The 26,837-nt window shown below is 24.3% G+C and overlaps 4 protein-coding genes across 4 annotated transcripts; all 4 read left to right on the top strand.

Moving 5' to 3' along the window:
• The first annotated feature begins 388 nt into the window (after positions 1-388).
• LOC122503516 lies at positions 389-19,758 on the top strand. The gene is made up of 25 exons (XM_043614087.1): positions 389-671; positions 938-1,047; positions 1,422-1,512; positions 1,702-1,887; positions 1,987-2,077; positions 2,175-2,277; positions 2,387-2,471; positions 2,562-2,671; positions 2,754-2,822; positions 3,053-3,221; positions 3,391-3,570; positions 3,685-3,842; positions 9,815-9,923; positions 10,343-10,522; positions 10,748-10,857; positions 11,029-11,119; positions 11,234-11,419; positions 12,417-12,507; positions 12,632-12,734; positions 12,811-12,889; positions 12,989-13,098; positions 18,831-18,899; positions 18,973-19,141; positions 19,227-19,406; positions 19,486-19,758. Exons 1-25 carry the CDS (start codon positions 518-520, stop codon positions 19,656-19,658), a joined length of 3,156 nt encoding a protein of 1,051 aa, XP_043470022.1. The 5' UTR covers positions 389-517; the 3' UTR covers positions 19,659-19,758.
• Positions 19,759-20,092: 334 nt separating this feature from the next.
• LOC122503522 (beta-glucosidase A-like) lies at positions 20,093-20,762 on the top strand. Its single transcript, XM_043614094.1, has 3 exons — positions 20,093-20,219; positions 20,293-20,406; positions 20,553-20,762. Exons 1-3 carry the CDS (start codon positions 20,162-20,164, stop codon positions 20,696-20,698), a joined length of 318 nt encoding a protein of 105 aa, XP_043470029.1. The 5' UTR covers positions 20,093-20,161; the 3' UTR covers positions 20,699-20,762.
• Positions 20,763-21,013: 251 nt separating this feature from the next.
• LOC122503521 (myrosinase 1-like) lies at positions 21,014-24,015 on the top strand. Its single transcript, XM_043614092.1, has 8 exons — positions 21,014-21,413; positions 21,493-21,606; positions 21,804-21,937; positions 22,235-22,568; positions 22,645-22,984; positions 23,054-23,201; positions 23,300-23,541; positions 23,722-24,015. The coding sequence occupies exons 1-8, from the start codon at positions 21,356-21,358 to the stop codon at positions 23,843-23,845; spliced, it is 1,494 nt and encodes a 497-aa protein (XP_043470027.1). The 5' UTR covers positions 21,014-21,355; the 3' UTR covers positions 23,846-24,015.
• A 172-nt stretch (positions 24,016-24,187) lies between these two features.
• LOC122503520 (myrosinase 1-like) lies at positions 24,188-26,823 on the top strand. Its single transcript, XM_043614091.1, has 8 exons — positions 24,188-24,386; positions 24,627-24,727; positions 24,933-25,066; positions 25,166-25,499; positions 25,584-25,923; positions 25,995-26,145; positions 26,217-26,458; positions 26,673-26,823. Exons 1-8 carry the CDS (start codon positions 24,307-24,309, stop codon positions 26,794-26,796), a joined length of 1,506 nt encoding a protein of 501 aa, XP_043470026.1. The 5' UTR covers positions 24,188-24,306; the 3' UTR covers positions 26,797-26,823.
• Positions 26,824-26,837: the final 14 nt, after the last annotated feature.

Here is a 26,837-nt window from a genome sequence, read left to right as displayed (position 1 = left end):
TATATGCAATAAATTGCAATTTTTTTGCGACACTGAAATTGTAATGTAACATTTTATTATTAAACTGTTCTGCGCTTCGTTCAAACAAAGAGAAAGTAAATGAGAGAAAATAAGAGTATCTCAAGAGTATGACCATTTTATCAAATCTTTAAAACTTGAAAATTTTTTTTTTTTATATAAGATAAGTGATGGAATTTTTTTTCAAAATAATATTTTTCATTAAAAGTATAAATACAAACGGAAAGAGCTTTCAAAAAAAAAAAAAATTTTTTTACTTTGAAAAAAAAGTTTAACTTTACTCTTAAATAAATTGAAATCTTTCCTTTTCAGTACTTTCAAGAATTGAGATAAAATACTTTCAGATAAAATAAAATCAGTCGGTGGTAAACAGTGATTCGAAGTGTCACGTTATTATATTCGTTGTAAAAACATACTTAAGTTTAATTTTTGACAAATTTTTTAATTTTCTCTTTATTTTCTAAAATTTTAGTTCTTATAATGCAAAAAATCTAAAAAAATGATATTTTATATTCTCATTCTCAGCGTTATTTTATTGTCACTTTATCATTATTCTATTCATCATGGAAGAAAGGGGAAATTAATTAATAAAATTCCGGGTCCAAAGACAATTCCAGTCTTGGGAAATTTGCATCAATTTTTTTTACCTTCAGGTAAAAATAGAAAATAATAATTTCCATTTTTCTTTTAAATTCTTAATTTAAAATTTTTACCTTTATAAATTTTTCCAATTTATTTATAAATACATACTGAGATTCTGAAAATTGAAAATTTATTTTAATTACAAAGTAAAATTCGGCGTTTCGATAAATTTTTATATTATTCAAAATTAAAACATTTTTTTTTTAAACATTTTTTTATAAACATTTTTTTAAACATTTATTATTAAAAATTTCCGTGAATTTAAAATTAATTTTAGATAAATTATGGACTGCTCAAAGGGAACTGAGCAAAAATTTTTATCCAATAAGTAGAATTTGGATGGTCAATATGAGTGGTATTGGAATTTGTCACCCAGATTATATTCAGGTAAAAATTATTTTAAGAGAAAAGGAAAATATTTTCGGTTTTTCAAAATCTACATAAAAAATCAAAATTTATAAAACAAAAAAAAAAGAGGCATAGTATAAAATTGAAATTTATTTAAGAAAATTGAATGGAAATTTTTTTTTTAATAAAAAATTTAAAAAAAAAATAATTTAATAAATTTTTTTTTTTTATATACCTAAATATAGAGAAAGAATCAAATATTTTTTTTCATTATTATTTTTTTTTTTTGTGTCTAAACGATAGTTACTCAAAGTAAATTGAAAGCGACAAGAATATTATTTCTTTATCGCTTATTTATAAATAAATAAAAACAAATATAAAAAATATTAAGATTATTATTTCAAATTTTTTAGATAGTACTTTCAAGTACAAAACATATTGAGAAAAGTATTATTTACAAATTTTTACACCCTTGGCTTGGAACTGGATTACTGACTAGCACTGGTAAAGGAATAAAACGAAAAATTAAATTTATTCAAATTTTTTTATTTATTTTAAAAAAATTTATTCAAATTTTTTATTTATTTTAAAAAAATTAAAAAAAAAAATTTTTTTTTATTTTTTAAAAAAAATTAAAAAAAAATTTTTTTTAAATATTTTTTAAAATATTTTTTTAATAAAAAATTTTTTTAGGCGAAAAATGGCAAAGGAGACGAAAAATGTTAACACCAGCCTTTCACTTCAGCATACTTCAAGGATTTGTTGATATTTTTATTGAGGAGTCACAAAAACTCGTTTATTCATTAAAAACAGAGGGGTCGGAATTTATAAAAAATATTGAACCACTTTTCACAAAATTCACACTAAATGCAATATGTGGTAGGTAAATAATACAAAAAATAAAAAAAATAATGTAATAATAATGTAATCATAATAATAAAAAAAAAAAAAAAAAAAAAAAAAAAACAAAAATTACAGAAACAGCTATGGGATCATCACCAGAAAAAATAGACGATAAAGGCGAATATAGATCGTCCGTTCAAGAAATGGGAAATTTTGTAGTATATCGGTAACATTAACCTAAATACTCAAATATAAACATGTGTTAAAATTTTTTCAGGTAAATTAAAATAAATTTAAAAATAAAATCATATAATTTTTTTTAGAATCCTAAGACCCTGGTTTCATTTGGATTGGTTGTTCAATCTAAGTCCATGGTCAATTCATCAGAGGAAAATTTTAAAAACATTACACGATTTTTCCACAAAAGTAAGTAGTGAAATTTTTTTTTTTTGCAAATTTTTGAAGAAATAAAGAAATTTTATCACTTATATTAGGTAAAAATATTAAATATTTAAAAAAAAAATTTTATTTACAGATTATTCAGGAGAGAAAGAAACATCACGAACAAACTTTACAGAAAAATGAAAATCAATTTACTGACAATAATGAGGAATTTGGAAGTGAATAATTTTCAGCAAAAAAATATTTTTCTATAGTTTTTAAATATCTATAATGAATATTTTGATTTTTAACGAATATTTGTATTCTAGAAGAAAGAAAGAGAATGGCAATGCTGGATGTTTTGATTTCTGCCTCTAGAAATGAATCTTGTATTGATGATGAAGGAATTCGAGAGGAAGTTGACACTTTTGTTTTTGAGGTATTAAATAACGTTTTGGAAAATTTACCCTAAAATATTTTCTTTATTGAGTATTGATAATAATTTTGATTTTTTTAATAAGGGACATGACACGACAGCAATGTCGTTAATATTCACCCTTGCATTATTAGCCGAACATTCAGAAATTCAGGTACGTTATTTATTTATTTTATTTATAAAAAAAAAAAAAAAAAATATATATATATATATATATAATAAAAAATAATAATAATGATAATAAATAATAATAACAATAACAATAATAATAATAATAATAATAATAATAATAATAATAATAATAATAATAATAATAATAAATATATAAAAAAATTTTTTTTTTTTTTTTTTTTGAAAAAAAAATTATATTAAAGTTTCTTCTAGAAAACTGCAAGAGCAGAAATTTGTGAGATATTAAATGAGAGTAGAGGAAAAATTGGCGTTGGGGAAATAAATAAATTTGTCTATTTGGAAAGATGCATTAAAGAATCATTAAGACTGTATCCTAGTGTGCCAACTATAACTCGTGTTGTTCACGAAGATCTTCAACTTAGTAAGACAAATAAAATATAAATTAATTATAATTCAAAAACTACAAATAACTCAATAAATTATTTATTATAATATTAATTATAATCATAATTTATTATAATATTATTTTTTTTTTTTTTTTTTTTTTTTTTTTTTTTAGAATCTTAAGGTAATTTTACTATTTTTTGCAGAAGAATTCATAGCGCCAGCTGGTTCTAATCTTCATTTGTACATCTATGATCTTCATCGTGATCCAAATTATTGGCCAAATCCGGAAAAATTCGATCCAGATAGATTTTTACCAGAGAACATTAGAACGAGACATCCATTCTCTTACGTACCGTTCAGTGGAGGACCTCGTAACTGTATTGGTAATGTTTTGTTACTAACTTTTAAAAATATGTACAAGTTATTGTTTTATTACAAATTTCTATTTTTATTCTCACATTGAAATTTTAATTTTTTTTTTTTACTAAAATAAACAGGTCAGAAGTTTGCAATGTTGGAGTTAAAAACTTGTTTAGCACATCTACTTTACAATTTTGAATTGGAGGCGATAGATTATGCTCATGAAGTTGTTATAATGCAAGATTTAGTCCTTCGACCCAAGCATCCTGTACGTGTAAAATTCACATCGATAAATAAAAATTTTTAAACAGTAAACAAATTATTATTTTTTTGTTAATTTTTACAGCCTAATAGAATTAAAAACTTATTGTAAATTATAGTCAAAAATTTGAAAAATTCTTAAAAATTTGCTGAAAAAAAATTAAATTTTTAGAATTCATAAGAAAATTTCTCGCATAAATAAATGAACTTCAAACGATTTTAATTTGAAATTTTATAAAATTTCAATGTTAAATAAATTTAATTAGAAATTTTAATGAACTTTAAATTTTAATAATTGAAAATTTTAATAATTCAAAATATCTTAAAATTAATTAAATATGTCAATATATCTTTAATTAATTATTAAAAAAATGGATTTATAGAAGAATTTTAGTTAAAAAAACACTAAAAAAAATTGAATCTTGAAGAAGTTAGAAATTATTGCAGAAATTCAATTATTTTCAAAAGTAATAAAATTCTTATCACAAAATTCAATTATTCAAAATTTACAAGAAAATCTTGACAATATCTCAATTATTATCTTTATAAATAAAAGAATTCTTCTTTAAAAATAATAATAATTTCACAGAAATTCAAAGATTTAGAATATTTTTATTATTTTCTTTTCAATAATTCAATTATTTTTGTAAATAGAATTTTTCACATGGATTCAAAAATAATAAAACTCATCGCAGAATTTCAATTATTTTTAATTCAATTTTAATTTCAATCCTATTGAAATGATAGTTGAATTTTTTAATATGTATTTAATATTATTTCCAAAATTTTAAGGCAAATTCTTAGAAGGAAGAATAAATAAATAAATATCAAAATTCTTTCCAAAAATTCAATTGTTTTCAAGAATTTCAATAAAATTCTTTGCAAAATTCAATTATTTTCATAAATAACAATATTAATCACGAGAATAAAATTATTTTCAGAAATTTCCAAAAAATTTAATTTTAACAAGAATTTAAAATTCTCTAAAAATAATTCAATATTATTCTCAAAATATTTAAATTCTATATATAAAAATTAAATTACTTTCAATGAAATTTTTAAATATATTCGTAAAAAAAAATTGAAATATTTCAATTACTGTCAAAAAATTCTTGTGATGAATTCAATTATTTTCGAAAAAACTTATATTAATTGAATTTTTCGAAAAAATTGCATTATTTTCTAAATATTTCTATAAAAATCTTCATAAAAATTTAATTATTTCTTAAAATTTTAATAAATTCTTCGAAACAGTTCAATTATTTTTATAAATATATATAGTAAAATTTTTCGCAATAATTCAATTATTTTTATAAAATGTGTAAAATCCTTTGCAGAAATTCAATTCTTTTCAAAACAATAATTTTAATAGAATTCCTCGAAATAATTTAAATTTTCAAATATTAACATAAAAGTAATTTATTTTTAAAAATTTTAATAAATTCTTTAGAACAATTTAATTATTTTTATAAATAGTACAATTCTTCGCAAGAATTCAATTATTTTCAAATAAAGTTTTAATAAAATTCTTCCTCATAAAATTCAATTGCTTCCAAAATTTTCAATTTAAAAATTACTCTATTAGTTTAGGAAAAATTCAAAGAAATTCTTCAATAGAATTTAATGATTTTTAAAAATTTTAATTAAATTCTTCGTGAGAATTCAGTTATTTCGTTATTTGCCTAAATAATAAAATTCTTTAAGGGCATTTGAACCTTGATGACGTTACAGATTATGCAAAGCATGTGTGACGTCATCAAGGTTCAAATGCCCTTAAAGGAATTTTAATATTATTAAATTTTTGATAAAACTCTATGCAACAATTCGATGATTTTCAATACATTAATTTAAAAATTGAAAAAAGTTGAAAAGAAAAAATTATAAAAAAGTAAATTTGTAAATCATTAAAATTCTGGTAAATTTTTTATTATTTTATGAAAATAATTAAATGTTTGCGTAGAATTTTATTAAAATATTTTTTAAATATAATTGAATTTTAACGTTATTAAAATTAAGTAGGTATATTCAAAAATCAAAATAATTGAATTCATCACAAGAATTTTATTATTTTTTTGAAAATAATTGAATTCTTTCAATTCTTTTGACGAATATATTTAAAAATTGCATTGAAAGTATGTAATTTAATTTTTATATAGAATTTTTTAAAAATATTTTGAAAATAATTGCGAATTATTTTTAGAGAATTTTAAATTCATGTTGAAATTGAATTTTATGGAAATTTTTGAAAATAATTAAATTCTTTCGTGTAATTTTTATTTAAATTGCATTAAAAATTATTTAGTTCCTGCAAAAAAATTTTAGTATTTATAAAAATAGTTGAATTGTTTTGAAGAATTTATGAAAAGTTTAGGAAATAATTAAAATTTATTGGAAAGTAAACTTATTTCACTTTTTTATTTTTTAAAGTGTTACAGTAATGTCATCGATTGTAAATATTATTTTTTTGGGCCACAACACTTTAATGCCATGCCAAAGCCATTTTGCCCGCATTCTTCAAGTGTTGTCGGGTAAATAGTTCTTTTTCTACATCTGCCTATCATGCACTCCCCATCATCGTTGTGACATTTTTTAGGTGCAGGCGGAATAGGTGAATCTAAAATAAATCATATAAAAAATCAGCTTAAAACTTAAAAACGGTATAGCTATTAAATAAAATTGGAAAAATCGGTAAAAAATAAATCTATAAATCTTGTCAATTGAAAGGATACTCTCCCCGTAAATGTATAATATGAAAATCTAATATCTTAAAATAAATGAGAATATTATAATTTATTTTTTTACTTACATCCAAAGACGCTTTCAATCAGGAATATTAATGACAGGAGAATAAATAAATTTATTTTAAATGACATCTTGAATTGGAAAAACAGTAATAAGAATGTTTTAAATTATATATGTGAAAACCATGAATATTTTCCGTCTTTTATACAATTTTTTCAACTGATAAAGATAATTATATTTATAATTGTGGTTCAAGTTTTGTTTGTTTTTTTACTTTCTATATAACAATATTGCTATCATTTTTTATACAATGCGATAAAATAAATATAATTTTACCAACAATATTTTATGAAAATTATTTGTTTCGAAAAATTTGTAAATAATTTACAGTAACGATTTTTGAATCCCATGTGGAAGGGTTTCCAGGAAAATTTCTGGAAATTTTTGTTTGTACAGAAATTATTCGGAAATCTTCAAAAATTTATTTTTTTTGTACGGAAATCTTCCGGAAACTTTCCGGAAATTTATTTTTTTTTTTACGGAAATCTTCCGGAAAATTTCCAAGAATTTATTTTTTTTTACGGAAAGATTCCGGATATTTTTTTTTTTGTACGGAAATCTTCCGGAAATTAATTTTTTTACGGAAATCTTCCGGAAAATTTCCAAGAATTTATTTTTTTTACGGAAATCTTCCGGAAATTTATTTTTTTGTACGAAAATCTTCCGGAAAATTTCCGGAAATTTATTTTTTTTTACGGAAATCTTCCGGAAAATTTCCAAGAATTTATTTTTTTTTTACGGAAATCTTCCGGAAATTTATTTTTTTTACGAAAATCTTCCGGAAAATTTCCAAGAATTATTTTTTTTTTACGGAAATCTTCCGGAAATTTATTTTTTTTGTACGGAAATCTTCCGGAAAATTTCCGGAAATTTATTTTTTTTTTACGGAAATCTTCCGGAAAATTTTCGGAAATTTATTTTTATGTCAAATCCATTATTTTAAAGAAACTGAAAGAAATTCTTCAAAAGAATTTAATTAAGATTATGTAAAATTTTAATAAAATTCTTCCTAAATTCAATTATTTTCATAAACAATAAAATTCTTCGAAGAAATTCAATTATCAAACTTTTTGATAAAATTCTTTGCAAGAATTCAATTATTTGCAAATGTTTTATAAATTTTTTCGCAATAATTCAATTATTTAACAAGAAAATTAATAAAAGTTCTTCATAAGAATTCAATTATTTTTGCAAATTTTAATAAAATTCGTTGCAAAAATTCAATTATTTTAAAAAAGTTTGATAAAATTCTTCGAATCAATTCAATTATTTGAAAAAATTTTGAAAAAATTCTCGGCAAAAATTTCAATTATTTTCAAAAATTTTCCTCAATTCAATGATTTTTATAATATCTACTAAAATTTTTCAAAAGAATTCAATTATAAAAAATTTTATTGAAATTCTGCGCAAACATTTAATATTATATTCATAAAATAATTAAAATTTTACAAAGAATTCAATTATTTTCATAAATAATAATTTTTTTTAAGGAATTCAATTATTATTTTCATAAAAAATAATTTAAAATTCTAGAAAATAATAATTAAATTAAAATGATGAAAGTTTGATGAAGTTATACAGTAACAATATTCTTATAATGTAAAATAATGATTTTATCTCTCGGTCATCTTTAATTTATTAGAAAACATGAAGAAATCGATCACTTTGAGTCTTCGACTCGGAGCAATTGATATTTTCATGTTTTATAAACAATACTTTTATAAATTGTTTAATTTAAAAAAGTTTTGAATTTTGATTTTTTGAATGTCTTAATTCCTGTCGAAAATCCTGTTCCAAAGATAAGATTAAAATATAAATTTATTTATTTATTTACCATAATAAACGGGACATTTTTCTTCTTTTTCTAAAACAAAATAATAATTTTCTTTAAAAAATTGTGATTCAAAAAGAAAGTTATGAAAAATAATAATAAATTTTCTATTTCTTAATCACAGTTGTTTAGTAATTTTCTAATTTTTTTTTAGAAGTAAAGAACAAAAATAATTTCAGTTTGACAAAACATAATATTTAACAAAATTTTAGTCTTTTAATGAAAAGAAGTAAAAAAAATTCTGATGATTTCTATTTTCTGTCTAAAGTGAACAAAAAACAAAAGTATAAACAAAAGACAATTCTTCAGAGTGTGAGGGACAGAAAAAGTGAATGAAAGAATGAAAGAACATTCAAATTAATATAGTTAATTAATTAATAATTATTTAAATTATTTAAAAAAAATTTTTAATGATAAGAATTAAGTTATTTTAAAAAATTTTAATAAAACATTCTTTGGAAGAATTCAATTATTTTATTATAAACAGTAAAATTCATCGCAGGAATTCAATTAATAACTAATTTTGGTTTGTAATAAATATTACTAACAAAAAAATAAGTAAATTACTGTTTTCAGTGATATTTGCGAACAATCGTGAGATTTAAAAAAAAAACTTAATTATTTAATTATAATAAAATAATATTTTAGCACAAAAAACATATAATACAAAGTTTGACCTCAAAAGTAATAATTCTTTGTAAATTAGTATCTTTGATAAGTTAACTTTTCAACAGTCTTTCAAGAAACAATTAACATACATTACATTCTTTATGTTTTGCAAGAAAGTTAAATGAACCTTTAACGTTCAATTTTTAAATGGAACTGTAACAAAAATGTTAACATTAAAAAGATTATTTTCTTTAGAATTTATGTATTTTTCCTTGGTTCTTCAAAATGTAAAGTCGTTAAAAACAAGAAAAACTTTTTTTTTAATGTCAAATAAATTATTTTGCACATTTTTTTTTTTTTTGAAAAAATATTTAATAAAACAACTAGAAGAAAAAACAGTTTTATAACGAAGACTCAGTGACGAATATATAGAATTAAAAAAAAAAAGTCTAAATATTATTATGACGATGAATTATAGTTACAAAACATTTGAATTTACAATAGTCACAGAATGGAGTTTATATTCGTTAATTAACACTATTGAACTGAAAATTGCATTAAGTGTAATTACTTTCTTTTTAATTACTCTGATTCGCAATGCGATTAATGCTTAATAATAGAGAAAACTGAGAAAATTATTTATCCAATGTAAGTGTGACAGTTTTTTTTGAAAAGTAAGTATTTTTGATAAATAGTGTTTTTTTTCTCAAGATGTATGTCATTATATTTTTTTACGAATTTTAATATTTCAATATGATTTTCAGGAGAGTGGAAATCGACGTGATACTGTGAATCCTGTGAATGTGAAACACATTCGAGTTCCTCTTCTGGACAAAATAATAATAATAATAATGGAGATTTTAGACAATTTTTGTTAGACGTTTTTATTCGACGCTAGATATGTTGATTCATCTGTTTCTTTTAAAAAATGATACATTTTTATCAAAACTGATGCTTTTTTACAATCATAATACAAATCACGTTATTTTTCAAATAGGAGAGCTAAGTTTTTCACTTGATATACACAATAAAAAAAAACAATGGATATAGAACACTTAGTGACTCGCATTTTTGATTATTGCAGACTTTCTTACATACTTCATAATTTACCAATACCTAGTACAATCCCTGCTTTTCTAAAGTGCATAATGAATGTCTCTGAACAAACAATTTATACACAAAATTGCATTCGTACAAATTTTTCTATTTTAAATACTTTTTTCACGTGGCGAATTTGTTCAAAAATATAAATATTGTTTTATCCACTAGCATTAAAGGATAAATTCTGTTTTTTTACATTCTCATTTTTATTTTAAAAATGATTGGTTTAATATTAGGAAGTGTTGCAATAGCTTTATTAATTTTTCACTGTATCACTCATTATGATAAACGAGGTAGAATATTAAATAAAATTCATGGACCTGCAGTTCTACCATTACTTGGAAATGCACATGAATTTTTGAAACCCTTAGGTATGATAAATTTTAAAATTACAGAAAATCTAAAAAAAAAAAAATCTAAAAAAAAAAAAAAAAAAAAAAAAATCTAAATCTAAAAATCTAAAAATTTAAAAAAAAAATCTAAAATTTAAAAATAACTTAAGTATATTTAAAATTCAGCTAATTTTGTGAACAAATTGAGCAGCTTTTTTACTTTCATTTATTTATATTATTAATGTGAGAAAAATAATTGTATAGACGAAATTTGGAAGACACTGAGAAAAATCAATAAGGACTATTATCCAATTAATAGACTTTGGCTTGGAAGTATGCCAATAGTTGGTATTTATCATCCAGACGATGTAAAGGTAATTTTTATAAAGAAAAATTTTGAATTAAATAATTTGAATAATTGCTAAAATCCGAAGAGTTTAACTTATAAAAAAATAAAAAAGTACATAATTTTCTATCGTGGAAGAGGAAAAAAAATCACAACTTTTTCAATGAATATCCAGAAAAAAAGGAAATTATTATTTTAGATTTTGCTGAGTAGCACGAAACATATAGAAAAGGGTGAAATCTATAATTTTCTACATCCTTGGCTTGGCACAGGATTGTTGACAAGTAAAGGTAAAATTACAGTAACCACTTTTTTTAAAAAATATTTTTCCTAGAATAGAATTAAATAAGGAAAGAATAAATAAGAAAAAATAAATTAAACAAATAAGAATAATAATTCTACAGGAGAAAAATGGCAGACAAGGAGGAGAATGTTAACACCAGCTTTTCATTTCAATGTCCTACAGGAATTTTCAGACATATTTGTTGAACAATCAGAAGTACTCGTTAAAAAATTAAAAACCGAGGGAAGTGAAGTTACTAAAGATATTGTACCACTACTCACAAGATTTACTTTAGATTCCATTTGTGGTAAGAAATTGAGTTAATAATTAAAATTAAATAAATAAATTTATAATAAATAAATTAAATTTAATAAATTTTTTTTAAAAATATTAAAAGACTACCCCTTTAGTGATATATACATAATAATAAAAATAATAATCAAATATTTTTAGAAGCCATAATGTTAATAAAAATATGTACGAATTCTTTTATGATTATTATTCTTTTATAATAATAAAATATTTATAATATTAAATAAGTTAAAAGTACTAATATTATATTTTTTGTTGTATAACTATTATTATTATTCTTATATAGCCTTTTTGAATTTCCCTGCCAAAAATAATTATTATTCACATTTTACAATTCAATTTTTTTTTCAAGTTCAGAGTAAAAATTAATTAAGAATTAAAACAATCATAAACGGTATAATAAAAACAGTGAAGACTTGAGAAATTGCATGCAATGTCTTCATTTGTCAATGTACACCTTTATGACCTTATACAATGTATAATTTAATTTTAGCTTGATCATGATGACAAGTCGAAGAATTCAAACGTCGACATGTTTTCAAGAATAATAAGAATTGCCAATAAATCATTTCTATACTTTTTGTTTATTTCTCATGTGAAATTATTATATAAAACCTGCCCCTTTAATATCAGAAGTCAGAACCTTTCGCTCTGTGAATAAATCAGGTTTGAATCACCGATGTCGGGATGACAATTTAAATAAATAATTTTAGGTTATGTTGGTATTTCGTTTTGAGACATAACATTAAATTAATATTTAATTGTTATTGTAAATTTTAATTTTACATCAATACAATGTATTTATAACAGCATACAGTAATGTATTTTTTTTTTCAAAAACATAAGTTTTACACACGAATCCCAATTTTTAAATGTGAAGCTCCATATATGATTCAGTTTTATAATTAATTTTAGTTCATTGTAAATAATATTTTTTTGCGCACATTTTAACACTTGGTTTAAACTGATAAAATGTATATATATTATTATAGAAACAGCAATGGGTACAGAGTTGGATGAAAAGAAAAATGAGAAAGAATATCGAGATGCTGTACAAGAATTAGGGGACCATTTTCTCCACAGGTAATCATTATCATCATCATTCACTTCTTACATGAACCTTAATTTTTTTCTATAATTATAATTTTTGTAGATCTTTAATATAAAGTTTTATTTCCCTTTACTTTATTTTTATATTCTGAATTAGATTAGTAAGACCATGGTTACATCCAAATTGGATGTTTAATATTTCTTGGACAGGAATTCGTCAGAGAAAAGTTCTTGAAACTCTGCATCATTTAACAAACAACGTAAGTTGTTACACCATACAAAATAGTGTTTATATGGTATACCTAGTATTTTATAAATAAAGTTAAAATTTTCCAGATAATAGCTCATCGAATACGTTATCATGAACAAAAATCAAAGCAACGGAAAAATTCCAACTCTTCTCAAACAGAATTTGGTAAATTAGCTCTTACACTGGTTTTTTAATACAGTTTCAGAAAAAAGAGTATCAGAGTTTTTTCCAATCATGATTGTGAGTTTTTTTTTCGTTAATTAGGCATGAAGAAACGAATGGCTATGCTCGACATTCTTATAACGGCTTCAAAAACAGAAGGTTCTATTGATGACGTTGGCATTAGAGAAGAGGTGGACACTTTTGTTTTCGAGGTAAATATTTTTCAGAAATTATTACTTACTAGAACCAAAAGGGCGCGCGTTGCGCGCCCACTCCTGGTCTTTGACACACAAAATAAAACCTTAATGTAACCTTAAATTAAATGTGAATTAAATAAAAACATATGTTTATATTTTAAAAATTATTTTTCTGTTCATAAGATTGTTTAAAATTTTTTTATGTTTTTAAATCTAAGTTTGACGAATTAAATTTTCTATAAAAAAATACACGTTAATGCCTATAAAAAATTCTCATCCTGGAGAAAATCACCTTTAAAATAAGCCTAAAATCATTAAAAAGCATTCAGTATTTTAGAAGTCATTAAAATTTTTGTAAAACATTGAAAATTATCATTTTTTAAAAATGTCTAAATAAAATATTGATCAAATGACTTGAAAAATTATGTACAAACTACAAGGATTAATTTAAAAAAAGAAAAATCAGTAACCTTCTATATTATAGAAATTGTGTAGATTTTTCTGCCAAAATACAGGCGAAATTTTTTTAAAATTAATACTTTGAGTTTTGCACATCAATACAGGGTAATTTAATTTTCCCAAAATATTGAGAACATTCTTGAATTTGCAATTGTTTTAAAGAATTGTTAATAACTATTCTAAAATTTCATTTTATAACAATCCCTTTATTTTATCATTAAAGTATAGACTTTAAGCTTTAATTACAAAAAATTACTAAATTATTACTTCCTCATAGAGGAAGTATTGTAATACTAAAATTTTTCGAGTTCAATTTTTTGATATATCTTCATGTTATTTGACCTCAGGAGTTGCGGACATAAAGTGAGAGTACTTTGTGATAGAATAATAAAGTTTAACTAAATTTTTTTTGGATTTTTAATTTTCCAAAAACACGTTTTTTGCCCATAACTTTAAAAAAATGTTAGGACACCTATAAATGTTTTTCCATAATTTTGTAGAGTTTATTTAAACGCATCTTTTAAGTCCTAATTAAACATTATTCGTCTATATTAACCGGAGATATTAAACTTTTAAAAATCATAAATTTTGGAAAAAAATATTTTTTTAAAAATTTTGTTAAAAAATGTAGAAGTAATCTTAAAATTATCGTTACCAACTTGTAGAGCATTATAAAACGATTCGATTGACCTATTTTTGAACCTAATTCGATAATAAATTTCAAAATTATTGGTATTTTAAAAACCAAAAATTGTGGAAAATGACATTTTCTCAACTTTTTTGTTTGAAAATTTTTGTTTAACTATTAAACTATTATAACTATATTGTAGAGTATTTAAAAATACATTAATTGACCCAAGATTCAATCACTTTTACCATATTTATAAAAAGTTATTCATATATTTTCCTATTATTATTATTATCTTTATAAGGAAGCAAAGTGTTCATGAAATGAGCGCACCAAAATTATAAAAAAATATACAACTTGGCAGCAGTTTCTTTATTTGTTTTAAAGTAATAATAACATGAAAATAAAATGATCTAAAACTTTAACACCAAATTACTTTAATAATAAAATTTTTTTTTTGAAAAAGTTTCCCTTATTGGGAAAAATTTTTTTTCCTTATTGGGTCAAAAGCCATTATACTAACCCTTAAACCGCACCCTAAGTGTGCGACACCCATATTCTAGCTTTTTACTCTAATATTTCGTTTAAAGTCGTAAGAAATAAACATATGTCGCTATTGAGTGACACATTTTGTACTTAACTTTATAAGTATCGCACACCCAGTGTGTGGTTTAAGGATGGATTCGGAAGTGTGCGGTTTAAGGGTTAAAACATCAAAGATGTTTTTGTTGGGAGTAAATTATTCTCTAATTAATGATTTATTACCATTTATTAAATCAATTTTAATTAGTTGTACACTATCTGCAAAAATTATGTGAATGCTACATTTTAGTGCTATAAATAATTTTTTCATTTTGCTCAAAGTAATCATAGTTATACAACACTCTCCTGCCTAATTTTTTTACACAAAAAACATTTTTATAAAAAAGTTTAAAAATTTAAATTTATAAGAAAATACAAAATTTTTATAAATTAAAAAAATTTGAATATTAGTCAGTTAAGTAATTTTTAGTTTTATTTAAGTATTTTAACATTAAATACTATTATAAAAATACTTTGAAATTAACAGTACAGATGGTCACTCTAAGCTTTAAATTCTTACCAATTTTTAAGAATTTAAAGTTGAAAATCACAAATCAAAATTACTTTTAAAATAAGTCAAAAACATGATTCTGAAACTGGCACCTTATTATTATGGCACCTGTTTATTACCTTCAAGACTCTAATTTTGAACTGAAATAAAAAATATTCTTTTTTGTTTAAGACAACATAAACTTTTTTATAATAAAATACTGGGTACTTGTTTAAGATTTATTAAAAAAATATTAAACCATGTAAAGTATTCAAAAAAGAAAAATTATTTTATATCATTAAAAGGTAGTATTTTACACAATTTTTAAAAACTTACCTCCTTATCCTTATTTTTAATCACCAAAATTTTTTTCGTCTTATTTTGTTTAATTTTGAAAAGAGAAAAAAAGTGTTCTTCACATTGCACTTTTATTTTTCTGTATTATAAATATTTTTGTTAATAAACTGTAACTACACTGTAAATAAAGAAAGTTAAATTTTAACTCCCCAGGGGATTCTATAAAAGTCGCACCCATTGGGGAGTTAATGCCAGGGAGTTAAATAAAGAGAGTTAAAACTTCACACCCAAATGCTAACTCCCCAATGAAAAAATAACTCGCGCGGGTGTTGAATGAGGGGAGTTAGAAATTAACTTTCTTTTGGAGTTGATTTTTAACTCGAAAAATTTCACTCCCAACTTCCGAGTCCGTTAACTCCCTAAATTTTTTACAGTGTATACATATATGTATATATGTATCTCTCTCTCTCTCTCTCTCTCTCTCTCTCTCTCTCTCAATTTCAATCTCTCAATTTATCAAATGGGCTGTTCTTTTGGGTATCTCATTTTTTTCACATTTTAATTCAAATTCCGGCCGGCGACCTAAGAAATTCCAACTTTTCCAAAATAAGAACCACCCTAATATATATATATATATATATATATATATATATATATATATCTTTCAAATATATTTCTGTCTTCTTCTTTCTAAATAAATAACATAAATCAGTCCCTGTTTATAACGCAGAAAATCTAACGCTATTGCTTTCTTCCTCTTTCCAAATAGAAATAACATAAATCGGTCTCTGTTTATAACGCAGAAAATCTAACGCTATTGCTTTCTTTCTCTTTCAAGGATAAGTGACATTAGACTGTCTCTCTTTACCTAATTTGCATATCTACTCGTTTCATATTAAGGATTACGTTTCTTGTGATTATAGGGACAACGCAGAAAGCTCAGGGCATATTTTTCAGGATTCGTATTTAGCGTTTATTGAAATAAATTAACTATATTAATTTGAATGTTCTTTCATTCTTTCATTCACTTTTTCTGTCCCTCACACTCTGAAGAATTGTCTTTTGTTTATACTTTTGTTTTTTGTTCACTTTAGACAGAAAATAGAAATCATCAGAATTTTTTTTACTTCTTTTCATTAAGACTAAAATTTTGTTAAATATTATGTTTTGTCAAATTGAAATTATTTTTGTTCTTTACTTCTAAAAAAAATTAGAAAATTACTAAACAACTGTGATTAGGAAATAGAAAATTTATTTATTTTCCATTATTTTCTTTTTGAATCACAATTTTTTAAAAAAAATTATTATTTTGTTTTAGAAAAAGAACAAAAATATTTTCACAATTTATATTTTAATCTTATCTTTGGAACAGGATTTTCCACAGGAATTAAGACATTCAAAAATTCAAAATTCAAACCTTTTTTAAATTAAACAATTCTTATAAAAGTATTGTTTATAAAACATGAAGATATCAATTGCTCCGATTTTCATCATTTTAATTAAATTATTATTTTCTAGAATTTTAAATTATTTTTTATGAAAATAATAATTGAATTCCTTAAAAAATTTTATTATTTATGAAAATAATTGAATTCCTTGTGAAATTTTAATTATTTTATGAATATAATGAAATGTTTGCGCAGAATTTCAATAAAATTTTTTATAATTGAATTTTTTTGAAAAATTTTAGTAGATATTATAAAAATCATTGAATTGAGGAAAATTTTTGAAAATAATTGAAATTTTTGCCGAGAATTTTTTCAAAATTTTTTTAAATAATTGAATTGATTCGAAGAATTTTATCAAACTTTTTTAAAATAATTGAATTTTTGCAACGAATTTTATTAAAATTTGCAAAAATAATTGAATTCTTATAAAGAACTTTTATTATTTTTTTTGTTAAATAATTGAATTATTGCGAAAAACTTTATAAAACATTTGCAACTGATTGAATTTTTGCAAAGAATTTTATCAAAAAATGTGATAAAAATTGAATTTCTTCGAAGAATTTTATTGTTTATGAAAATAATTGAATTTAGGAAGAATTTTATTAAAATTTTACATAATCTTAATTAAATTCTTTTGAAGAATTTCTTTCAGTTTCTCTAAAATAATGGACTTTCTTTAATAATTTTAATTACAAGTTTTCAAAGTAATTGAATTCTATATGAATAATTTCTTTCAAGTTTTTATAATAATCCTCTTTCTTAATAATTAAAATGAATCATTTAATTCTTGAATTTTATTAAGAAAATTTGGAAAATAATTGAATTTTTTTGAAAAATTTCTTTAATTTATTGAATACAATCGAATTTTTTAATAATTGTATTGAAAATAATTGAATACCTGAGAAGAATTTTATTATTTATGAAAAATACTTTAATTCTTGCGATGAATTTTAATAATATATTTCTTTTTAAATAATTGTATTCTTTTGTGAATTTTTATTGAAATAGTAGATATTAAAAATAATTGAATTTTGATATTATTGAAATTAATTTAATTCTACGAAGAATTTAATTCAAATTATTTTGAAAAAAAATTGAATTGTTAAAAATTATTTCATTAAAATCTTTGAAAATTAATTTTTATAAAAATTTTAAGAATAATTACATTTTTCGAGAAATTCCATTAACATTGTACCAAAAATAATTGAAATTCTGCTATGATTTTTATTATTTATGAAAATAATTGAAAACCTACATAGAATTTTATTATTTATGAAAATAATTGAATTCCTGGTTAAAAAAATGTTATTCTTCATGAAAATAATTGAATTATTGCGTAGAAATTTATAAAAAATTTGTAAATAATAGAATTCCACTGAAATTTTTATTATTTAATTAATTCATTCAAAATTTTCATTTTCTAAAATTTCCAATTAAAATTTTGTTTAAATAATTGAATTCGTTTTGGGAAATATTTGATTAAAATCGTAGATATTGAAAATCATCAAAATTAGAAAAATTTCTGAAAATAATTGAACTTTGGAGAAGAATTTTGTTAAAATTTATAAAGATAATTGGGATTTTGACGAGAATTTTTTTCAAGATTTGAACATAGTTGAATTTAATAAGAATTTTATTTTTTTTTAAAGAATTTTTGCAATTATTTTTAAATTCTACAAAATTGGATTTTTTTTAGTATTTTCAACAAAAATTTAAATTAGAAAATTTTCAAATTTTATTATTTTTAAAATTGCTAATTTTATTTAAAAAAGGCAGCAACAAGAAGTTAGCCGCGCGATTTGTTGCTAGTAGGAATTTAAAATTAGTTACTTAATAATTTCAGGGTCATGACACAACATCAATGGGTCTTATATTTTTTCTGGCGCTTCTTGCAGAGCACAAAGAAGTTCAGGTCAGTGTTTCCCAACATCATTAATAATATCATCATCAACATATGTTTACAGTAACATATTTTTGTCCAATAGGAGAAAATTAGAAATGAAGTTTGCGAAGTCATGAAGCAATGTGGAGGAAAGTTAAGGATAGCTGACGTCAATAAACTCCTTTATCTCGAACGATGTGTTAAAGAATCATTACGATTGTACCCAAGTGTGCCGAGCATTGCTCGAGTACTCCATGAAAATTTACAATTAAGTCTGTATTCATTACTGAAAAATATTTCATAAAAAAAAAAATTATCCAAATTATCAGGAAACAAATATTTTTCTTTCAATTTTAGAAAATGGATTAGTTCCAGCTGGATCGAATGTATTTTTGTACATCTACGATTTACATAGAGATCCCAATTATTGGCCGAATCCTACTAAATTCGATCCTGACAGATTTCTACCTGAAAATTCAGTAAATAGACATCCATTTTCGTACGTTCCTTTTAGTGGTGGTTCTAGGAACTGTATTGGTAATGTTCTAGTTTCTATTTCTACAGTTCTAACATGTTTGTTAAATTCTTAATTTAATCAATTAATTTTAACTTTTAGGTCAGAAATTCGCAATGCTGGAAATGAAAGTTTTGACAGCACAATTAATTTATAATTTCAAACTTGAACCCATTGATTTTGCTCATGAAATTGTACTCTGTCAAGATATGGTCCTCAGACCGATGCACCCAGTACGAGTGAAATTTGTAACCCAGTCAAATAATTTATTGTAAAATTCTAAAATATAAATTCTAGTTTTATTATTATTAGTTTATTATCTAGTTTTATTATTCATAATAATGATTAAAAGTTTCAATAAATAGATTTTTTTAAAAACATTGATTTGTATAATGTAAGTGGAAAATAAAGTAATAAGTTTTGCAAAAAGACAATAAGCACTATTCTTTAATTTTCATTTAGCTTGGTAATAATTTTTCCATATTATTCAATTACATAGTTTAATTAGACATAATTATTAATTTCGTAAATTTCTAAAGAAAGCATTTAAATTTATTATTTTCGTATTTGTGCGTTTATCAGTAGTTTAGTATTATCAACTTAAAATATGTACCTACTAGTTTCATTATCTGACAATATAGTCGTCAGAATATGTTAAAAAAAAGAAAACGGTATTTTTTTATTATTATTATTATTATTATTGTTATTATAGTAGTCTAAAATTTATAAAATATTTCTTCGAATTATAATCAGTTGACGGTATATTCTATGTTTGAAGATGATTATTAAACGTTTCACTTCATTCCAATTCATTACTATCACCATTCTAATATCAGGTTAGTAAATTTTTTTTTTAAATTTTAGAAATATTCTGAAATGTTAATAAAAATTTTGAAACATTTCTAATAGTATTGGTAATTAGAATCAGAGGTGAGGAAGAAAATGGAATTAAGTTTCCCAAAGGTTTTGCAATTGGAGCTGCAACATCAGCCTATCAAATCGAGGGAGCATGGAACATAAGTGGTAAATTTTTTGTTCTAAAATAATAATCAATTTCGTTAGAAAAAATACTTTTGTTTTTATAGAAAATTTTGGTTATAATCTGTATTAAAACATTCAAATTAAAGTAAAGTAAGCAATTCGTTAAGAATATTTAAATGTCCATGCAGACAAGGGTGAAAATGATTGGGATTATTTCACACATCATCAAAACTCAATAGTCCATAACAAAAGTACTGGAGATGTAGCTTGTAATTCATATTATCTCTACAAAGATGACGTGAAACTTCTAAAGAACATTGACGATGTTACCTGAAATCTTATTTGCCGAAATAAATGATAAATTCCTCGGCAAATATTTTACAAATCTACAATTTTATTTTTAGTGAACATTTCGGCATCGTTCGTGTGGATTTCGACAAGCCTTCAAGGGAACGGACACTGAAGTATTCGGCAAAATGGTTTAAAAGTTTGTTACGAGTTCGTGATTCGTGAACTATCTTTAGAATACAAAGTTAAAAATTTACCAACAGTGTAAATTGAGTTTTCAAATTAAATCCTCCTGTAACCATTTTAATAAAATTCGTTTATTTTCCCAAAAGAAAATATTATTTTTTTATTTAAATTATGTACGTCATGTCACACGAATAATTTTTTAATTTAAAATCAACTTTTTTTTTTATAATTTCCAACAAAGTGGTTTTTATCATTAGTAAAGTTGTAATGTTATATAAATTTTATCAGTTCATAAAAGTATGTCTTCCTCATCATTTTGTCAATATAGAAGTATCCAAATAGTTTAAACGGGAAACATATTTTACTGTGTTATTGATATCACAACTGATAATACTCAAATACTTGGCAAAATTACTGTTTTTAAAAAATTATTTCTATATAATTGTAATATTCACCTGGTAATGGAAATTTTATAAATGCAATAATAATAGTTAATGATATATTAAGTCCTGAAAGAATGACAATGAACTTTTTTTCTACACATCAAGTAGTTTCTGTCATTTTTCTAGTAGCAGGTTAGTGAATATAAGAAATGTTTTATTTAACGTCTTGAATTTTTTACTGATCAACTTGTTCTTTTTTCATGAAAAATAGTATACACGATTAAAATCAGATGTCAGGAAGAGAATGATCAGAAATTTCCGAAAGGTTTCACCATTGGAACTGCAACTTCCTCATATCAAATTGAAGGAGCCTGGAATATAAGTGGTAAACGTTTTTTTTTTTAAATAATTAGTTTTTCGTTAATTTTCCTTGTTCAATTTGATGTCACCAAACTTTTTTGTGACGCGACATTTCCTTATCTTTCTTTTACTCTTTTTTTATCCAACCTTTATCCTTTAACATTTTTATCACCCAATCATCCATTGATGAGTTTTGAAGACAAACGGTTTATGAATTTACAGATAAAGGTGAAAATGTTTGGGATCATTTCACACATCGTCCGGACTCGACAGTTCATAATAAAAGTACTGGGGATGTGGCTTGTAATTCATACTATCTCTACAAAGAAGATGTTAAACTCATAAAAAACATTGGAGTAAGTATTTTGCAATGAAAAATTAAAATATTGAGGAGGGGTGTTACTCATCGGGATAATTTAGATGAAGTAAATTTGAAGTAAATTTACCAACTGGATTGAGGAATTGATATATTAGTAGGTAATCAAAGAGGGTTCGGGATAGAGATTCCTGCACCGACATTTACCGACATTTTTCCCCTTAGACTCAAACCATTTCAATGAAAAAGTGTGAGGTCCGCCTCGATATTACGATCTGAATCACACTTTCCCCCAAGTGGTTTGAGTCTTGTGAGAAAAATAATTATTTATTTTTAGTTTGATTTCTATCGATTTTCGATAAGTTGGGCGAGAATTTTGCCAACTGGTTTTCCAAATTACGTCAGTAAGGACGGTTTGAAATATTATCACAATTTACTTGATGAACTGATTGCAAAAGGAATCCAACCCTATGTGACACTGTATCACTGGGATCTTCCTCAAACATTGGAGAAATTGGGAGGATGGACAAATGAACTGATGGTACAATGGTTCACTGATTACGCCAGAGTTGTATTTCAGGAATTAGGACCAAAAATAAAAATCTTCTATACTGTTAACGAGCCGTTTATATTTTGTGGCTTTGGTTATGGACAGACACTACTCGCACCCGGTAAGTCAGAAAGTTTTGTTCTACGTTATAATTTTGAAGTTAACTATAATAATAACAACTTTCGACACTTTAATAGGGAAAAATATGTCTGGAGTTGCCGACTATCTATGTGGTCATAATGTATTGAAAGCTCACGCAAGTGTTTATCACTTGTATCATAATGAATTTCGCAAAAAACAAAAAGGTAGGATAGGAATAGTGAACATTTGCAATTCCTACATAGCAAAAAATAAAGATCCAATATTAGAAGATGAAGCATTTCAATTTTCCTGCGGATGGTTTGCTCATCCAATATTCTCGAAAATTGGAGATTATCCACCGGTAATGAAAAAACTTGTCAAAGAAGCAAGCCTTAGGGAAGGATGGCCCAAATCAAGATTACCAGTGTTTAACAAAAAATGGATCAATTTCATTAAGTTGGTGGAATTTTCTAACATATCTATTGTGTTTTAACAAAAAAACATAATTGCTAAATTCTATTTTAGAGGTACATCAGACTTTTTTGGATTAAATCATTACACCAGTGAAATGATCGAACCAGGAAGAAGTAACAAAATGAACATATTGCACGATTTTAATGCAACTTTCAGTTCAGATCCAAAATGGCCCAGGGCAAAAAGTTTTTGGTTAGCTGTAAGTGTTCTAAAACCCAAAGTTTTTTTTTGTCTAGACATTAAAAAAATTTTTGTTTAAAGAAGTACGGAATTTAACAGTTTAAAAAAAAAAAATAGGTTGTTCCTGAAGGATTTAGATTGATACTTCTCAGATTGAAAAAGGAGTACGGTAATATTCCAATTCACATTACAGAAAATGGATATTCGGACCATGGTGTTCTGTGGGATGAGAATCGTGTGGAATTTTATTATTCGTACTTGAAGGAAATGTTAAAAGCAATTCATCAAGACAAATGTAATGTTCAATCTTATACTGTTTGGAGTTTAATGGACAACTTTGAGTGGGCTAGTGGATATAGGTATTATTGCAAAATCTCTTTTGTTTCAATTAATCTAAAAATTAAAATCAAAGTAATTGAAAACTAATCTTAAAATCAAGTATACATGAATTAATGTTTCAGTGATTTCACATTTAGAATTTAAAGAATTAATTTTTTAGCTCTCAAAGGTTTATATAAATATATGTTCATTTGTTTAAGTGATCGTTTTGGATTGGTTCATGTGGATTTCGATAAGCCTTCGAGGGAACGCACTCTCAAGTATTCTGCTAAATGGTTCAAAAGTTTACTTAAAGTTCGTAAACTATCTATGGAGTACAAATAAAAATTAAATAATTGACGCATTAATGTAAACCAGTTTTTTTGAAAAACATTTCAAAATCATTTGAAAAACATTTCAAAATCATTTTAAAATCATTTCAAAACATTTCAAGAATGTAAGGTAAACATTGAAATAAAATGGAAAATAAAATAAAATTTGTTTAAAAGTAAAAATATCAGTTTTAGTCTTGACTTTCGTCATCAGCAATAAATAGAAAATACTTTGTACTATTCCTAAAGAAGGAAAAATTTTTATCTTTGCCTTAAAAAATCTTCATATATCTGCAAGTAATGTTATACTTACGTTACCTTTTTTCTACACAAAAACTAAAAGAAATAAACAAGAAATGCTTAGTTTTTACCGACTTGTCGTTGAATGCACATATTAACAGTTCGTGAGTCAGCTTCTAGCTTAGAGCTGAAATAACCTTTGACATAGGCAGTCGTTTCATTAATTTGTGAGACATGATAGTGTACTGGGATCTTAAGTATATTAAATACTATACTTCTGTTCATGTAATTACTACGTTTCTTCTAATATTAGGGTAAGTATGTTAAAAATTTGTATTTGTATTTAAAAAATTTAATTTTTATTTAATTACTATCCACAAGAGAAAAAAGTTTAAATTTTAACCTGATATTTTGGGGTAAAAATTCCCTGCAACAAATTTTCTTCAAAGTGATGGTGTCATTTTGAATTTTCAAAATCTGACATCGGATTCGTAATCAGCGACTCCAAAACCCCCTATAGAACCCAATATATGGAAAATTATATTTTTCAACAGTACAAGATGTTGCGATGAGGAAGATTTAAAATTTCCGGAAGGATTCCTGATTGGAGCTGGATCATCAGCCTATCAAATTGAAGGAGCTTGGAATATAAGTGGTAAACTTTATGTCAACTATATTTAATTTTATTATTCCTAGTGAACGACAAAACTGAAACCTTTTTAAATTTTCACTTTTTTCATGTTTTTAAATGAATTCCAAATGAATCTTATTTAGAAGAATGATAAGGCAATGGCACTAAAGGTTAATTCAGATTTTATCATTTCGATCCAGTTAAGTAAAAACGTCTCTTAAATTTACAGATAAAGCAGAAAGTATTTGGGATCATTTCACTCATGATCCAGCTTCTGGAGTTTATAACAAAAGCACTGGAGATGTGGCTTCTAATTCATATTACCTCTACAAAGAGGACATAAAACTTCTAAGTCAAATTGGGGTAATTATTTTTCTGGAATGATAATTGTTTCGTCAACTCATATAACAATCTCACAATCTCTGTCAACTCGTTTCTAAAAAATATTGTACTTTCACGTAGTTCGATTTTTACCGTTTCTCAATAAGCTGGTCACGAATTTTGCCCAACGGTTTTGCAAACAATATTAGTCAGGATGGTTTGAAGTACTACCATAATTTACTAGACGAACTGAATTCAAAAGATGTGAAACCATTTGTCACATTATACCACTGGGATCATCCACAAGTACTTGAGAAATTAGGTGGTTGGACTAACGAACTAATGGTACAATGGTTCACCGATTACGCCAAAGTTGTATTTAGAGAACTAGGACCGAAAGTAAAAGTTTTCATAACCATTAACGAACCCTACAGTTTGTGTTCATCTGGTTATGGAGACTCTTATTTTGCTCCAGGTAAGAATTGTAAGAATTTTTTTTCCAAAATTCAAGCAATTTTGTTTTGATGATTGAGGAAATATGTCCTAAATGTTTGGATAGGTATGAATTTGCCAGGAGTCGCGAATTACATCTGTGGTCATAATATGTTAAAAGCTCACGCCAACGTCTATCACATGTATCATGAAGAATTTAAGGAGGATCAAAGAGGACTAATTGGAATAGCAAACGAATGTAATTCCTTCTTCGCCAAGAATCAAACCGATACATTACAAGACGAAGCATTTCAATTTACTTGTGGCTGGTTTTCTCATCCGATATTTTCCAAACAAGGGGATTACCCAGCGGTGATGAAAGCATTGATAAACCATAACAGCATTCGTGAAGGATGGCAAAATTCAAGATTACCAATCTTCAGCAAAAAATGGATCAATTATATCAAGTTGGTTTAAATTATCTCTACGTTTGGAAATTTATTCCTCACCAGTACAAGTAATTGAGAATGTATTTTAGAGGCACAGCAGACTTTTACGCTCTAAATCACTACACCTCTAGAATTGTAGAACGTGGCAACAATGGGAGAGTTGAAAATAAATGGTACGATCTAAAAGCAACGTTTACCCTCGATCCAAAATGGCCCAAGGGAAAGAGTTCCTGGTTAGCGGTGAGTGGCAAAAAAAAATCCTTTCCAAGATTATTTTCATAGACGCATGAATTCTAAACTAAAAATTCTAGGTAGCTCCCGAGGGTTTACGCTACATACTCAAGAAATTAAAATCAGAATACGGAAATACGTCGATCTACATTATAGAAAATGGATTTTCGGATGAGGGTCAATTGGAGGACACAAAAAGAGTGGAGTACTATTTTTTCTACTTGAGGGAAATGTTGAAAGCAATTCATCAAGACGGATGTAATGTAAAGGCCTATACTGCATGGTCTTTACTAGATAATTTTGAATGGACTAGTGGATACAGGTACGTATAATTTCACAATAATCCTAATATCTATGATTGATTACCATTAGACAATAGTAATGTTTGTATTTGGCTCAATCTAAACGATAAAAAATCAATGTCTTATTCGACATTGCGGAAATTACTCAAGAATTCCCTATTTCGAAACTAAGAAAATATTGCGCAAAATCATGTTTATACAGAAAAATATGTATCTTTAAAAATTATTTTTTAGTGAACGCTTTGGAATCATTCATGTGGATTTTAACGATTCAACGAGAAAACGAACGGCGAAATATTCTGCAAATTGGTTTAAAGATTTATTGAAATTTCGTCAACTTTCCCTCAAGTATACTTGAGTCGAATAAATTATTAATTACTGATTACAATTGCTTATTTG

Source organism: Leptopilina heterotoma, unplaced genomic scaffold, assembly GCF_015476425.1.
Source record: "Leptopilina heterotoma isolate Lh14 unplaced genomic scaffold, ASM1547642v1 Lhet_263, whole genome shotgun sequence".
Taxonomy (NCBI): Eukaryota; Metazoa; Arthropoda; class Insecta; order Hymenoptera; family Figitidae; genus Leptopilina; species Leptopilina heterotoma.
The sequence above is the reverse complement of the archived record's forward strand: the minus strand, read 5'-3'. Positions and strand labels throughout refer to the sequence as shown.

What these genes read in the sequence shown, in the direction of transcription:
- LOC122503516 (XM_043614087.1), top strand. Translation starts at nt 518, where the DNA reads ATGATATTTTATATTCTCATTCTCAGCGTTATTTTATTGTCACTTTAT. An exon ending in TCACGAAGATCTTCAACTTA is followed by an intron (nt 3,222 to 3,390) that starts GTAAGACAAATA and finishes TATTTTTTGCAG; the next exon opens with AAGAATTCATAGCGCCAGCT. An exon ending in CAGAGCACAAAGAAGTTCAG is followed by an intron (nt 18,900 to 18,972) that starts GTCAGTGTTTCC and finishes TTTGTCCAATAG; the next exon opens with GAGAAAATTAGAAATGAAGT.
- LOC122503522 (XM_043614094.1), top strand. Translation starts at nt 20,162, where the DNA reads ATGATTATTAAACGTTTCACTTCATTCCAATTCATTACTATCACCATT. An exon ending in TATCACCATTCTAATATCAG is followed by an intron (nt 20,220 to 20,292) that starts GTTAGTAAATTT and finishes CATTTCTAATAG; the next exon opens with TATTGGTAATTAGAATCAGA. An exon ending in GGGAGCATGGAACATAAGTG is followed by an intron (nt 20,407 to 20,552) that starts GTAAATTTTTTG and finishes ATGTCCATGCAG; the next exon opens with ACAAGGGTGAAAATGATTGG.
- LOC122503521 (XM_043614092.1), top strand. Translation starts at nt 21,356, where the DNA reads ATGACAATGAACTTTTTTTCTACACATCAAGTAGTTTCTGTCATTTTT. An exon ending in AGGAGCCTGGAATATAAGTG is followed by an intron (nt 21,607 to 21,803) that starts GTAAACGTTTTT and finishes ATGAATTTACAG; the next exon opens with ATAAAGGTGAAAATGTTTGG. An exon ending in CAAAAAGTTTTTGGTTAGCT is followed by an intron (nt 23,202 to 23,299) that starts GTAAGTGTTCTA and finishes AAAAAAAAATAG; the next exon opens with GTTGTTCCTGAAGGATTTAG.
- LOC122503520 (XM_043614091.1), top strand. Translation starts at nt 24,307, where the DNA reads ATGATAGTGTACTGGGATCTTAAGTATATTAAATACTATACTTCTGTT. An exon ending in AACTTCTAAGTCAAATTGGG is followed by an intron (nt 25,067 to 25,165) that starts GTAATTATTTTT and finishes ACTTTCACGTAG; the next exon opens with TTCGATTTTTACCGTTTCTC. An exon ending in AAATGGATCAATTATATCAA is followed by an intron (nt 25,924 to 25,994) that starts GTTGGTTTAAAT and finishes AATGTATTTTAG; the next exon opens with AGGCACAGCAGACTTTTACG.